The sequence below is a fragment of the Rhinoderma darwinii genome, unplaced genomic scaffold (assembly GCF_050947455.1).
Source record: "Rhinoderma darwinii isolate aRhiDar2 unplaced genomic scaffold, aRhiDar2.hap1 Scaffold_717, whole genome shotgun sequence".
In the NCBI taxonomy this organism is placed as follows: Eukaryota; Metazoa; Chordata; class Amphibia; order Anura; family Rhinodermatidae; genus Rhinoderma; species Rhinoderma darwinii.
Window position 1 is genome coordinate 278,186 of NW_027464278.1, and position 16,211 is coordinate 294,396.

The 16,211-nt window shown below is 47.3% G+C and overlaps 1 protein-coding gene across 1 annotated transcript in view; it reads right to left on the bottom strand.

Moving 5' to 3' along the window:
- Window positions 1–16,211, bottom strand: part of LOC142729278 (uncharacterized) — a 65,271-nt gene that overhangs the window by 37,463 nt on the left and 11,597 nt on the right. The window contains exons 2-5 of the mRNA XM_075849246.1: window positions 3,869–3,979; window positions 3,054–3,177; window positions 2,488–2,971; window positions 2,255–2,388 (exon numbers count right to left, since the gene is read on the bottom strand). Of these exons, the coding sequence (XP_075705361.1) occupies window positions 2,255–2,388; window positions 2,488–2,971; window positions 3,054–3,167 (732 nt within the window). The 5' untranslated portion in view covers window positions 3,168–3,177; window positions 3,869–3,979. The remainder of the gene's footprint in view (window positions 1–2,254; window positions 2,389–2,487; window positions 2,972–3,053; window positions 3,178–3,868; window positions 3,980–16,211) is intronic.

Sequence of the window (16,211 nt, forward strand, 5' to 3'; positions counted from 1 at the left end):
TGCCTTCTAAACTCTCATGGGCGGTTGTGTGGGTGCATCTACTTAGTGACGGAGTGCCCTCCACGTTGCACTAATCATAGTAGGCACAAGTAGATATCGTAGGTATTAATACCCAGACTGACAAGGGAAGAGTTTGTGTATTTCATATGTCTATTTTCAGTGAACATAAAAAGAATATTTCTCACCCCAAAAAATCTGAACACGTGATTACAAGTTTTCTATAACCCCTTAACACAGAATGACGTCCATACAGCTACGTCGACGGAAAAATAAAAACTTTATGGCTCTTGGAATGCAACGATGGAAAAACCAAAAACAATGCTTGGTCCTTAAAGGGGTTGTCCGGGCACGGGGCGGTTTTTCATACTGAGGACCTATCCACAGGATAGGTCCTCAGGATAGGCATGGACATCCGGTGCTCGGAATCAGCCGGAGCAGCTGATCGGTGCCGGGTCTTTATTTATAAAATCTGTTTCCATCTAAGGACGGTGATTTGTCAATTTCCCGTTTAGAGAACATAATCATTCTTTACATCAATGTTCTCCCACAATTGAACATGTCATTTTTGTCTCACTTTTGTGGGATTTTGGATGTATATTAAAACATTTTCCAAAATCAGAGCAGAAAAACGGCTTCTCTCCAGTGTGCGTCCTTTGATGGATGGTCAGATACGTCTTCAATGAAAAACATTTCCCACATTCGGTGCAAGAGAATGGCTTCTCACCTGTGTGGGTTTTCCGATGGTTGACGAGACTTAGGCCTCATGCACACGACCGTAGCCGCGTGCACGGCCGTGATTTTCGGGTCGGCCGGCTGCGGACTGTCAGCGGACTGTCAGCCGCAGGCCGCCCGCAAATCGCGGCACATGCACATTGTTTTCAATGAGCCGGGACCGCAGAACCGGGCCGTAATAAGACATGCCTGTTCTTTCTGCGGTCCGGGCTCCCGGGCCGTGCAAGGACCGCAAAAACTACGGTCGTGTGCATGGCCCCATAGAAAAGAATGGGGCCGCAATTCTCCCGTGGATTTTCGGGGGAATTGCGGCCGCAAAAACACGGTCGTGTGCATGGGGCCTTAGTTTATCAGCAAAGAGCTTCCCGCAATCAGCACATGGATATGGTTTCTCCCCTGTGTGAACCCTCTAGTGTCTTCTAAGTTTTGATCCACTTCTAAAGCATTTTCCGCATTGTCCACATTGGAACGGCTTATCCTCGGTGTGAGTTTTCTTATGTTTATTCAGATAGGATTTTAGTGGAAAACATTTCCCACACTCAGAACATGAAAACATATTATTGTCCTTACAATCTGTACTAGGTGAATTGACGCTCAATCTAATAGAAGAACATTCCTGGTGGTCAGAAGAATCGGATGATAAACCGGCACTAACAACCCTTGGAGAAGTGACGTTTTCTCCTGGAGAACCTTGAGTGATGTTGCCGTTGTCCAGTATACAGTCTGGAGATAAAAAGAGACATCCTTCCAAAATATTTTTGCTGTCCTCGCCATCTGTGGGAGCATATGTGAAGATGTTAAATGTAAAGATCTCTTATCAAAGTGTCAGAGTAGAAAGTTATGACAATGATGATAAGATGTCACAGCATTTCCAAGGATGGCAGGAGTCCAAAAGATGATGTTGGCTCCTCGTAGCCCCTACTGGACACTAAACACATACCAAGGCTACCTGCTCATGATTGTTTGTATTTGCGTCCCGCAAACAATGGATCCATTGTCCGTGTTTTTGCGGTACGACAGTGTGTCCTCCGCATCCGTCCCATTTGTTCCATAGGTTTGACTTGAATGGGCGAGACCGAGCCACAAATGCTGACAGGAACAGGACCTGCTCTGAGTTTTGTGGCCCGGTCCCACACAAGGATCTGTGAAGAACATGGTAGTGTGCACGGAGCTATAGAAATGAAGGGGTCAGTCTGCCGTCCGTTACCATACGGATAGCACACTGACGAGAAGAACGGTCGTCTGCATGCAGCCAAGGAAAGTTCATAAAAAGGGATTGTTTTAGTCACTGAACAGTTTGTGGTTGTCGCTCACCTGGGTAGATATTGTTAGAAGTTTCTTCCTTATTGCACTTTTGATCCTGCCACACATACGCCTAGTATCCTCCGTCTACATTCTCAACTTTAATATGAATATTTCCCTAAACACCCACATAAAATATTAAAAATTGTTTCCTCAGTTAATGAGCTGAAATGTAACAAATTATTAGGTAATATTGGCAAAGCATGAAGTGCACATTCACCTTTATGGGATTTGACGAGACTTTGGTTCCACCTACGTGATGACCCTCTGGGACGTTGTGATATTCCTGTGGACAATCCCGGGAAAACACAGAACTGGGACATCTCTCTGATGGATTTCTCGTACTGGATATACCTGTAGGAGACACATACAGTGGAGGACATTGTCTATATGTACTGTAGTTATCAGGTGATGGGTGCATCTTGTGGACTGTCAAAAATGCTCTCCTCTTACCCGCTGATGTGATGGGCCGGTAGTCCTCCATCATGACGTCCCTGTACAGATCCCTCTTACCCGGTGATGTGAGGGGCTGGTGGTCCTCCATCATGACGTCTCTGTACAGATCCCTCTTACCCGGTGATGTGAGGGGCAGGTGGTCCTCCATCATGACGTCCTTGTACAGATTCCTCTTACCCGGTGGTGTACGGTTCTGGTGGTCCTCCATCATGACGTCCTTGTACAGATCCCTCTTACCCGGTGATGTGCGGGGCCGATGGTCCTCCATCATGATGTCCTTGTACAGATCCCTCTTACCCGGTGATGTGCGGTCCCGGTGGTCGTCCATCATGACGTCCTTGTACAGATCCCTCTTACCCGGTAATGTGCGGTCCCGGTGGTCCTCCATCATGACGTCCTTGTACAGATCCTTGTGGTCTTCTATATACTCCCACTCCTCCATGGAGAAATAGACGGGGTCATCCTGACCTCTTATAGGAACCTGACACACAATGAGACAGTCATCATCCCGACACCTTCATAGCGTTACTATATAATGTCCCAGCATTCCCGGTAGTCCTCACCTCTCCAGTCAGCAGATGAATGATCTTGTTGGTGAGGTCCAGGATCTTCTGCTCATTATTTCTCTTAGGTATCAGTGAAGGCTCCGTGATGGTACTGGTCCATCCTCCAGACATGTGGGGACAGCTGTTGGGGGATAGAGAGTCACCAGATGTCTTCTTCACTACTGAACAATCCTGGATATCGAGATGGAACTTACAAGAGAATCAAAATGAACAGGAAGTCCTCAGTAAACATTTTGATCGTATGAGCCCACCTGCCTCCTCATGGCGACTTCTTTTAAGTGGGTCCCTAATCTATTAGGTGCCGCACCACATGGCAACCAGTGCCACCGCAACACCCCTCCTGCAGAGGGAGCAACACAGTCCCCAGGCTAAGACACCTTATGTTGTAGCCGACAGATCAGTCCATAGTAATGCATCCAAAGGATAACTGAATGCAACCACCACCAGGTAACACTGTCCAGGTATAGAACAGGTGAATGATAGGTTATTAACCCCTTAATGAACAGCCTATTTTCGGTTTTTTGAATTTTCGTTTTTACCTCCCAGCATTCCAAAAATCATAACTTTTATAATGCGTGTCCACCGCGGACTGTTTAGGAAGGTGGAAGCAGCTTTAGGGGGGGTCAGTCGAAATGCTAGGGGGCGCTATCATTGTATTAAAATAAATATCTATGCACCAGAGAAGATTTGTTACAGCATTTATATTTACAAATCAATTATGATGACGTGATCTTTTGCTTTTTATATAATATTGTCCGTAGGATAGAAAAGATAAGAGAAAGGACATATACATGAGTCCCGGATTATTTTACCTCTCCGGTAAGAAGGTAGATTATGTCCAGGGTGACGTTCAGTATCTTCTCCGTTATGTGTCCCTTATCCATCACAAAGAACAATGACGTGTAGATGGTTTCAAATGAGATCTACAAATAAAGAGATGATAACTAGATGATATAATTATGAAATGTTAAAGGGACACTCCGGCCATAACTAACCTCTCCCATGTGCTGCATTCTGGTATTCCATGTGTCAGTCCCTCACCTGTTATTTATCTCTATATATCAGACCGGGACGGTTGCTTAGCAGCAGTGTGAATCCGGCTCGGTGACTACTTTCTCTACTTGGGTCTATGGAGATCTATGTGTCACCCGTCACAGGCTTCAGCAGTTTCTGTACCACACTAGTTATACACAGGGGGAAACAGAAACTTCTATCATCAACTGCCACTGATACTTAGACAGGTTCCTGTCACACAGGTGTAGCAGAATATAGTGCAGCCTCCCTGTCTGTATACTTATGGTTTCTCAGCTTATTTAGAAGAATATAGAGAGAATAATAATCACAATCTCCCCCAGCATAAAGAAATGATATGGTCTTTAGCTGGTCATGTGATTGATAGCAAAGCAGAGAGGAAGAGAAAGCTGGGGAAATCTAAGAATCAAGACAGAGGCTTTCTTAAAGCACGGACAAGGCAGGAGTTCAAAAAGTAAGTACAGTATACATAAAAGAAGTGTAGAAAGATATATACAGTCAGGTGGGGGGTGCAGACATGGAAAGTTGTGCTTCCACTGGAGCTCTTCTTTAATTTTTAGTTCCGTGTCTCTTGGCAGTAAGGAGAAAATACAGCATGTGGGAGGTGAGAGACAATACTATATGGATAAAAGTACGTGAACTCCCCACCTAATTATTGAGCTTAGGTGTTTCAGCTTCACGCATTGCAAACAGGTGCATAAAATCAAGCCCACAGGCATGCAATCTCCAGAGAAACATTGCTAGTAGTATGGGTCGTACTGAAGAGCTCAGTGGCTTTAAACGTGGCACAGAACAAGAACTGTGTGTCAGGAGCTTCTTGAAATGGATTTCCTTAGATCCCCATGCACAATGCCAGGCGTAAGCTGGAGAGGTGTAAAGCACGTCGTTCTCTAGAGTGATGAATCACGTCTTGTTATCTGGTAGTCTGATGGGTGAATCTGGGCCTCTAAACGTTACCTACAGGAATATATAGTGTCTACTGTAAAAATTTAGGGGAGGAAGGATAAATGTCTGGGGATGGTTTTTAGGGTTTGGGCTACATCTCTTATTTCCATTGAAGAGTAATGTTAATGCTTCCACATAGGAAGACATTTTGGACAATTGTGGGAACAGTTTGGGGAAGGACCTTTCCTGTCCCAGCATGACTGCGCCCCTGTAAGCAAGGTCCATAAAGACATGGTTTGATGAGTTTGTTGCGTAGGGACTCGAGTGGCCTGCACAAAGGACCATCCAACACCTTTGGGATGAATTATAACACGGGTTGCGAGCAAAACCTACTCATCCAATATCAGTGCTTGTCTGTGGGAATTTGTGCCCATTCAGCCAAAAAAAGCATCTGTGAGGTCACACTCCAAAATCTTGTGGCAAGCCTTCCCAGAAGAGTAGAGACTGTTAAAGCCGCAAAAGGGCTGTAATGCCGGGGTAGGGAGACAGACAGGTGAGCCCTAATCTACCCGCCACTCAGTCCCTGCCTACTTGCACGGCCTGTCCTAGGCGACGGCGTACAACTGGGCGACGGTCCCTACGCTCAATAAGTGCACGACAGACAAACAGACGAGGGTACACAGAAGCTAAGGGAAATGGGGCAGTTGCCCACGGCAACACCGTGAGCAACAAGAGTAGTGAACGAGCCAAGTCAAACCAGGAGTGTACGAGGTACTAAATGCAGAGCAGGAGAGTAGTCAGTAAAGCCAGGGTCAAATTGAAGCAGAGGTCAATAGTACTAGCAGGAACAGCAGAGCCAGGAAACCAGACAGAATCACAGGCAAAGGAAAAGCAGGAAATGAAGGTATAAATAGACCGAGGGCGGCAGCTAGCGCCGTCTGGCCAGGCTGTGATAGGTTCTCCCACTCCTCAGCCTACCAGCCTGAGTGGTAGCAGATCGAGTCACTCTATCAGACCTAGGAGCAGATGCAGACTGATTAATCACGGGCGTCGACACAGAAGCTGTGTCTGGTAAATCCTTTACAGTACCCCCCCTTTTATGAGGGGCAACTGGACCCTTCCTAGGTGGACCTGGCTTATTGGGGAACTGAAGATGGAACCTCCTGAGCAATACCCCAGCGTGAACCTCCCGGGCGGGTACCCAAGTCCTCTCCTCAGGCCCGTATCCTCTCCAATGGACCTGGTGCTGGAGGGAGCCTTGGACCATCCTGCTATCCACAATCTTGGTCACCTCGAATTCTACCCCTTCAGGGGTGAGAACAGGGACCGGAGGTTTCCTCGAGGTAGTTCTAGGACGGGGAGCAGCGTTTCAGGAGCGAGGCATGAAACACGTTGTGTATTTGAAAAGACGGGGGTAACTGCAGCCGGAAGGAGACAGGGTTAAGAACCTCAATGACCTTGTATGGCCCTATATACCGGGGAGCAAATTTTTTGGACGGAACTTTAAGACGCAAATTTTTTGAAGACAGCCACACCAGATCCCCGACCACAAACAATGGGTTAGCAGAACGTCTTCTATCTGCCTGAGTCTTTTGTATGTTCTGGGACGCCTCTAGGTTCTTCTGAACCTGGGCCCAGACTGTGCACAGTTTCCGATGAACTACATCTACCTCGGGATTGTTGGAACTACCAGGTAAAACGGAGGAGAACTGTGGATTAAACCCAAAATTACAGAAAAAGGGGGAGACCCCTGCCGAGTTACTGACCCGGTTATTAAGGGAAAATTTGGCGAGGGGAATGAAGGAGACACAATCATATTGACAGTCAGAGATAAAACACCTTAAATATTGTTCTAGAGATTGATTAGTCCTCTCGGTTTGGCCATTAGTTTCAGGATGGAGGGCCGAAGAGAAGGACAGATCAATCTCCAACTTTTTACAGAAGGCTCTCCAAAACAAAGAAATAAATTGTACCCCTCTGTCCGAAACAATATTGACAGGGACCCCATGGAGACGCAGGATGTGTTTGACAAACAAGGTAGCTAACGTCTTGCCATTGGGTAGTTTCTTGAGGGGCACAAAGTGGCACATCTTACTGAAGCGGTCTACTACAACCCACACCACCGACTTGCCTTGAGGTGGAGGCAGATCGGTGATAAAATCCATGGAGATATGGGTCCAAGGTCTCTGGGGAATGGGCAAAGAATGTAGTAAGCCCGCTGGTCGGGACCTGGGAGTCTTGGACCTAGCACAAACCTCACAAGCGGCGACGTATGCCTTAACGTCTTTAAGCAACCCAGGCCACAAATAGTTTCTGGCAATGAGGTGTTTGGTACCCAGGATGCCTGGATGGCCAGATAGTGCCGAGTCATGATTTTCCCTGAGTACCCTTAGCCGGAATTGCAGGGGAACAAACAGCTTGTTCTCAGGAAGGTTCCCGGGAGCTGAACCTTGATCGGCCGCAATTTCGGAGACTAAGTCAGAATCAATAGAGGAAATGATTATACCTGTGGTCAAAACACAAGCAGGATCTTCCTCCGCAGGAGGGCTGGCCATGAAGCTACGCGACAGTGCATCAGCCGTAATATTTTTAGACCCAGCCCTATAGGTGACCACAAAGTTGAATCTAGTAAAAAACAACGCCCATCGAGCTTGTCTCGGGTTTAGCCTCCGGGCAGATTCTAGGAAAACCAGATTCTTTCGGTCGGTAAGGACCGTTACCTGGTGCCTAGCCCCCTCCAGGAAGTGGCGCCACTCTTCAAATGCCCATTTAATGGCCAAGAGTTTGCGGTTGCCCACGTCATAGTTACTCTCAGTGGGCGAGAACTTCCTGGAGAAGTAGGCACAGGGACGGAGATGTGTGAGAGACCTGGTACCCTGGGACAAGACAGCCCCCACTCCCACCTCGGAGGCGTCAACCTCCACGATGAATGGCTCCATTTGGTTAGGCTGAATCAGCACTGGGGCCAAGATAAAGCACTTCTTAAAGGGAATGTGTTGCCAGAAAAACATGTTTTTTTTTTAAAAATTAAACATTTAGTGTGTGGGTGATTAAACATTGTTCAAATTTTTTTTATTTTTTTCGCGAGTCAGGAAATATTATAAATTATTTCTAATTTATAATACTAAGGTTCACTGAAGTAACAATTGAGTAAAAAATACCTTTTAATAGTAACTTGTTAAAAACAGGGGTAACACACCACTGTGACATAAGCCCCACCGTGATTATTAAAAAATGTATTAAACAAAAAACACTGAGTCATTATGATGCATATATCTCGGTGTTTGTAACGATATTTTGTCTGGAATCAGCATATATCCAGGGCACACCAGTAGTACAATCCCCAAATAAAGCACAGGTGTCCGAATAAATCGGATCTCCTAGTGCTGGGTGTAACACAATATGACTGTCCCCAATGCAAACATTCCATAAACAATAAACGACCCTACGCGTTTCAGATACTCATCCTCAGGGGTCCGTATCTTGGTAACTCTGGCCTCTTCACCAGCGATAGTGATATTCAACAGCAGATATTCTGCTGTGCGTCACGGCAAGATGCACGTATCGATGTCAACGGCATACTTCATTGCAGGCGCTAGGTTACTATAAACGCTAAAACTCCACCCCTCGTATTAGGCGGCAACACATGAACTGACCAATCCCAGCACCCTCTCGATTCGTGACACCTGCCCATGTGACCCCCCGCCGTCAGCTGACAACCAGGGGTCATCATCGGCCGCATCAACCCGAACGCGCAGGCGCAGTAGAAGCCAAGGACAAGTCGCCCAGACTGCCAAACACGAGGAGGTAAGCGCTACACGATAATGTATTATAAGTATATCTTGCGGGACAGTTAAACACCGCAAGTGGACTACCTCACAGAGCAACTCAAAAGTAAATAAACACTTGTAAGGTGGACATGAATACTAGATCCCTCATGTCAGGAGGGACTGACTGGCAATCTCTAAATGTATCGGCTGACCCATATGGCCATCTCAAAACTTAGTATATTAGGCAAATATGAACTCACCCACCCTATAGGCAACCCAGTGGAGATAGGCCACCCACAGGGGAATGGTAAGGCATATTAGATGAAACATGTGTAATTAGTCTGCTCATTTAAACCTGCTGGTTGTATACATTCCAGTCTATGGATCCATTGTGCTTCTTTGCGTAAAATCAGGTTGTCCCAATCCCCTCCTCTTTTAGGGGGTCTAACAAGTTCAATTGCTTGAAACTTTAAGCATGCTGCCTGACCTTGGTGTTTTGCATGCACATGCTTAGATATTGGGGTGTCCCTAACATGGATAATGTCTCCAACATGCTCCCTAATACGGCGACGAAATTGTCGTGCTGTTTTACCCACATAATTAAGGGGGCATGGACATGTGATTAGGTAGACCACTCCCGCTGTCTTGCAATTGACATAATCCCGAATATTGTATTGTTTCTGTGTGACGACACTAGTGAAGCTATTCCCTTTAAAAATGAATTCACAGGCTTTACAGCTACCACATCTAAAAGTGCCTGGTATTTGTCTATCCAGCCACGTACCCCTAGGTGAGATGGGGTCAAAACAGCTATGCATGACTCTGTCCCTTATGTTTTTCCCTCTCCGATATGTGACAGACGGCCTCTGTGTGATCTGATCTACTAAATCTACATCAGAACTGAGAATACGCCAATACCTATTCAGTATCTGCATGATGTCATTTTGTTTGGAATCATAGGTGCCTATGAGTCTCGTGACCTGTTCTTCTTTCCGTTTTTTAGGGACCAGGAGACATTGCCTATCTGCATCCCTTGCTCCCTCATAGGCCTTCCTAATAACACTCTTGGGGAAGCCTCTGTCCTTCAATCTTGTTTTGAGTTCCTGGGCCTGGCACTCAAAATCACCCATAGAGCTACAATTCCTGCGTACTCTCATAAATTGGCCTTTCGGAATGCCACGTTTGAGGGAATAAGGATGACAGCTATTCCATTGCAGAAAACTATTAGTTGCTGTTTCTTTCCGATGTACCTTGGTGCGGATTGTGCCTTCTTCTGTTTTTGTGATTTTCAAGTCTAAAAAGGACAATTCTTTCTCACTGATCTCACTTAATTTATAATACTACCCATTTTTGGTCACTAGATGGAGCTAGTTCCCAAAATTGCAGCATTGCAACATTGGGTTAAAAGCCCTCGCTCTAGTGAGCTCTCAGCATCCCCCCCTCCTTTATCCTGGCTAGTGCCGGGATAAACGAGGGGTTTGAACGGTGTAACCTCCTACACTGTGTGTCGCCATTTTTTGAGCTAACACACAGCGTAGTAGGTTTACATACAGTAGTAAACACACACAAACACGAACATACATTGAAATCTCTTACCTGCTCCTGCCGCCGCGGCTCCCTCCGGCCCGTCCGCTCCGTTTGCTGCCGCTGGTCCAAGTGCACAAATCCGGAAGCCGCGACCGGAAGTAGTAATATTACTGTGAGCCGCGACTTCCGGTCCACAGGAAAATGGCGCCGGACGGCGGCAATTTCGAATTGGACTGTGTGGGAGCGGCGCATGCGCAGTTCCCACACAGACGCCGTACACGGAAGTCAATGGGACGGGAGCCGTTCACAGTCCCTATGGGACTGTGGCTGCCGTACTTCATGTCTGTATGTGTCGTTAATCGACACAGACAGAAATTGAACAAAAAATGGCAGCCCCCATAGGGAAGAAAAAGTGTAAAAATAAGAAAAAGTAAAACACAAACACACAAATGAATATAAACGTTTTTAATAAAGCACTAACATCTTTAACATATAAAAAAATAATTTGTGATGACACTGTTCCTTTAAGGATCTCAAAAGCCTGGACAGCCTCAGGAGGCCAGCGGAGGAGATCAGAACCCTTGCGAGTGAGATCCGTAAGAGGTTTAGCGATGACCGAGAAGTTAGCAATAAATCTCCTGTAATAATTAGCGAACCCCAGGAAGCACTGTAACGCCTTTAGGGAGGCAGGTTGGACCCATTCCGCCACAGCCTGGACCTTGGCGGGTCCATGCGGAATTCATTAGGAGTGAGGATTTGACCCAAAAATGGTATCTCCTGCACCCCAAACACACATTTTTCGGATTTAGCAAAGAGTTTGTATTCCCGTAGTGCCTGGAGCACCTTCCTGACATGCTCAATGTGGGAGGACCAGTCCTTGGAAAACACCAGTATGTCATCAAGGTACACTACAAGAAATACCCCCAGGTAATCTCTAAAAATCTCATTTATGAAATTCTGGAAGACCACGGGAGCATTACACAACCCAAAGGGCATGACGAGGTATTCGAAATGGCCTTCGGGCGTGTTAAACGCAGTCTTCCACTCATCCCCTTCTCTGATTCGGATAAGGTTATAAGCCCCCCGTAGATCAAACTTAGAGAACCATAGGGCCCCCTGAACCTGATTGAAGAGATCAGGAATCAAAGGAAGGGGATACTGGTTCCTTACATTGACCTTATTCAAGTTACAGGAGTCAATGCATGGCCTAAGACCACCATCCTTCTTCCCTACGAAAAAGAAGCCAGCACCTACCGGAGAAGTAGAGGGGCGAATGTAACCCTTGGCCAGGCATTCCTGGATATACTCTCTCATGGCCTCACGTTCGGGACAAGAGAGATTAAATATCCTACCCTTAGGGAGCTTAGCTCCTGGTACCAAATCGATAGCGCAATCGTATTCTCTATGAGGAGGTAACACTTCGGAGGCCTCCTTAGAGAAAACATCGGCGAAGTCCTGAACAAACTCAGGTAGAGTGTTTACCTCCTCAGGGGGAGAAATAGAATTAACAGAAAAACATGACGTCATGCATTCATTACCCCATTTGATAAGATCCCCAGTATTCCAGTTAAACGTGGGATTATGCAACTGCAACCAGGGAAGGCCTAAAACCAAATCGGACGATAATCCCTGCATCACCAGTACAGAGCACTGCTCCAAATGCATGGAGCCAACAAGGAGTTCAAAAACAGGGGTATGCTGTGTAAAATAACCATTAGCAAGAGGAATGGAGTCGATACCCACTACCGGGACAGGATTAGGCAAATCAATCAATGGCATAGCTAGAGACATAGCAAATTCCACAGACATGATATTAGCAGAAGACCCTGAATCCACGAAGGCGCTGCCGGTAGCAGACCTACCACCAAAAGAGACCTGAGGGAGACACGGAGGCCCCGAGTTGCATTGGTTCATCCGAGTTTTTCGTGGAAGAACGAAGCAACGGAACCTCGGGAGGCATCATGGGGGAGTCAGAGGAGAAAACACAAAAACGTTCAAGTCGTCGTTCCCTGAGACGTCGGTCAAGTCGTACCGCTAAAGTCATAACCTGATCTAGAGAGTCAGAAGAGGGATGGCTAACTAGCAGGTCCTTCAGGGCGTTCGACAGACCCAACCTAAACTGGCACCTCAAGGCAGGGTCATTCCACCGAGAAGCTACACACCACTTCCTAAAGTCAGAACAGTACTCCTCAACAGGTCTCTTACCCTGACGTAAGGTCACCAGCTGACTCTCGGCAAAGGCAGTCCTGTCAGTCTCGTTATAGATGAGCCCAAGAGCAGAAAAAAAAGGTCAACAGAGGAAAGTTCAGGGGCGTCAGGTGCCAAGGAGAAGGCCCATTTTTGGGGGCCGTCCTGGAGCCGGGACATAATTATACCCACTCGCTGGCTCTCAGAACCTGAGGAGTGGGGCCTTAGACGGAAATAGAGCCTACAACTCTCCTGAAAGGAGAAAAAAGTCTTCCGGTCCCCTGAGAACCGGTCAGGCAACTTGAGGTGGGGTTCAAGAGGTGAGGTGGAGGGCACTACCTGGGTAGCATCACGCTGGTTGCACCCCCGAGCCAGAGCTTGGACCTGTAGGGAGAGACCCTGCATTTGCTGAGCCAGGGCCTCAAGGGGGTCCATAGTAGTGTGGGAACCAGGGTAGAAAAGGTATATGGGCCTGTGATTATGTAATGCCGGGGTAGGGAGACAGACAGGTGAGCCCTAATCTACCCGCCACTCAGTCCCTGCCTACTTGCACGGCCCGTCCTAGGCGACGGCGTACTACTGGGCGACAGTCCCTATGCTCAATAAGTGCACGACAGACAAACAGACGAGGGTACACAGAAGCTAAGGGAAATGGGGCAGTTGCCCACGGCAACACCGTGAGCAACAAGAGTAGTGAACGAGCCAAGTTAAACCAGGAGTGTACGAGGTACCAAACGCAGAGCAAGAGAGTAGTCAGTAAAGCCAGGGTCAAATTGAAGCAGAGGTCAATAGTACCAGCAGGAACAGCAGAGCCAGGAAACCAGACAGAATCACAGGCAAAGAAAGAGCAGGAAATGAAGGTATAAATAAACCGAGGGCGGGAGCTAGCTTCGCCTGGCCAGGCTGTGATAGGTTCTCCCACTCCTCAGCCTACCAGCCTGAGTCGTAGCAGATCGAGTCACTCTATCAGACCTAGGAGAAGATGCAGACTGATTAATCACAGGCATCGACACAGAAGCTGTGTCTGGTAAATCCTTTACAAGGGCAATGATCGAGAACGAGGGTTCATATGGCAGTAAAACTTCTACTGATCGCAAAATGATGGCATAACCCAACGATATGCCATCACTTTGTGTGATGAGAATATTCTGTTACTTCTTCAGTGGAGATCCACACAGTAACAGCCAATATCCTATGGCCTTCCTCTATCTATCAGAAGTTTAGTCCAGATGGGCCTGTGCTGTCTATACGTGTCTGCAGGAACATGATCAAAAGATGGTCTCTTGGTTATGGCCATGTCAACTTCCAGCAGATGGTGAGTACTGGTCATTACATTGTAATATGTACCCGGTAATGTAATAAGTGGTGATATATGACACCCGGACCCCACACCGATCAGCTGTTCGGGCTGCCTCCGGGCACCGGATGTTATGCTGGGTATGCAGTGCTTCATACACTGTATAGCGGCCATGCTGCAGTACTGCAGCTCCAGTCCCATTCACGGCCGCTATACTGTGAGCCATCTGCTTCCGGAACGGACCCCCATCAATGATATACCGATGACCTATCCTATGGAAAGGTCATCAGTATGAAAAACCGCCCCCTGCCCGGACAACCCCTTTAATTCTGGAGCACTGAACTCTCTTTAGCCATGGGAACCTTCCAGTATTACACTTGAAGATCTCTGACCAAAAATGGAGCCAACTCAACGTTCTATAAACAAGTCAACTTTATGGTCCAGTCAGGTAATGTCCTTGTCAGAGGTTATAATGTTGTCAGTCATTATAATGCCTGAACTGAAGTGTCCACATCTCACCTGACCCAGCTCCTCTCCAGACACTGATACCTTCAACATGCTCAGAACTGACGCTGTGCCGAGAAAATCCTGACAATCCACCAAAAACATTCACCAAATATTTTTTATCAATGCCAGATTAGGGGCCGTTCACATATGACCGTTGCTCCTGTCAGTTTCCCTCCGGCGTGTTGCAGAACAGCCGGAGTGAAACTGATGCTAGAACGGATTCCATAGCTTTCTATGTGATCTGTCCTGGCACAGGGAACATCAGTTGTGGCTCCGTCCATTGATAGACCACTGCAGGAACCAGGATCCAAAAACGTTACCTGCAGCGTTTTTTGGTCTGGCTCCCAGGATGTCCGGCGCCATATCCTATCTATTTTAACTGTGGCCGGATGAACGCCAGGTGCTGCCGCGTCCACCTTCCAGCAGCACCCGGCGGAAAGGCAGCCGGGGGTATGTCCCGCTGTCAACTGTATCTGCAGCCTCAGAACGCAGATAGAGTTGAACCCAATTCTGAAGCAGGGAACCATCAGCTCCCTGCTTCAGAATTAGTTCAGAGTGGAGAAGTAGAGGGAGCTCCTCCACTTGCTGAGGACTCTCTGGCCACAGCGCTACCTACGGGGAAGCCCTTGACGTCACTGTCCATGTATGGACAGTGACGTCAGTGGCTACGGATTGGGAAGAATCCCCGTTGCCGATGATCTTGGCTCCTAGAGGAAACCCCTGAGGTTAATGTCCATATTTGGACATTGACGTCAGGGATCTCCTCCTGGAGCAGAATCCCTGGCCAGGGGATTCCACTCAAGGAGTAGACACTGACGTCACTGTCCATATATGGACTGTGGCGTCAGGGGGTCCTTAATGAGGCAATCCCCGGCCACAGCATGACTTAAGGTATGTTTGATGCTTCCGCTATCTACGACCTTACACCCCAAACCCCAATAAGAGACCACACATGAATTTTGGTGTAAAGGCCACAGCAGCCATTTATTAAACACACCTTTTTTCTGAAAAAGAGCATAACCATAAACACATCATAACTCCATGATAACATCCTGCTCTATTTCCCAACTCCAGATAAAGGATCCTTGAAGGCACTTCAATCATTAAACTCCATCGTTTCCTTATTAGGTCTGGACCCCTTACCCTACAGCCGTTCTGCACCTGACCCGAGGGCACCAACCATGTCCAAGACCTCTCTCTCCCTTCCTGGGGACCCTGCCCATCAGGAATATATATGAGCTGGGTAACCACTCCCCAGCCCCTCCAATACTATCCCGGGTTAAACGCCCCGAGTTCTCTTGCAACAATCTCCATTGTTGCTTCTCCTTCTCATTCCGTGCCTCCAAAGACCCCTCCTCCTACCGCCATTGCTACTGTGACAAAACAAAACCCCAACCGACAAATTCCCATAAACAGGAGAAAATACTGGGAGGGCGGGCGGGACAAAAATTTCTCCTGTTGTCCAGCGGGAAAGAGGGCTGCCTCTTCCCCGCATGGACTTATATACTTTATTCTCCACCCACCACATATAGATACATTTTGCCCCATGCCCCCTTTCACATAACCCTCCCATCCCTACAAATATAGCCTAACACATAATACCTAATACATAATAGCCTAGAACTCCCAAACACCTAGTCATGCGCTTGCTTCATTACGGCTGCGCCTACATTACGCTGGGCTTACTTGACTTAAGGTATGTTTGATGCTTCCGCTATCTACGACCTTACACCCCAAACCCCAATAAGAGACCACACATGAATTTTGGTGTAAAGGCCACAGCAGCCATTTATTAAACACACCTTTTTTCTGAAAAAGAGCATAACCATAAACACATCATAACTCCATGATAACATCCTGCTCTATTTCCCAACTCCAGATAAAGGATCCTTGAAGGCACTTCAATCATTAAACTCCATCGTTTCCTTATTAGGTCTGGACCCCTTACCC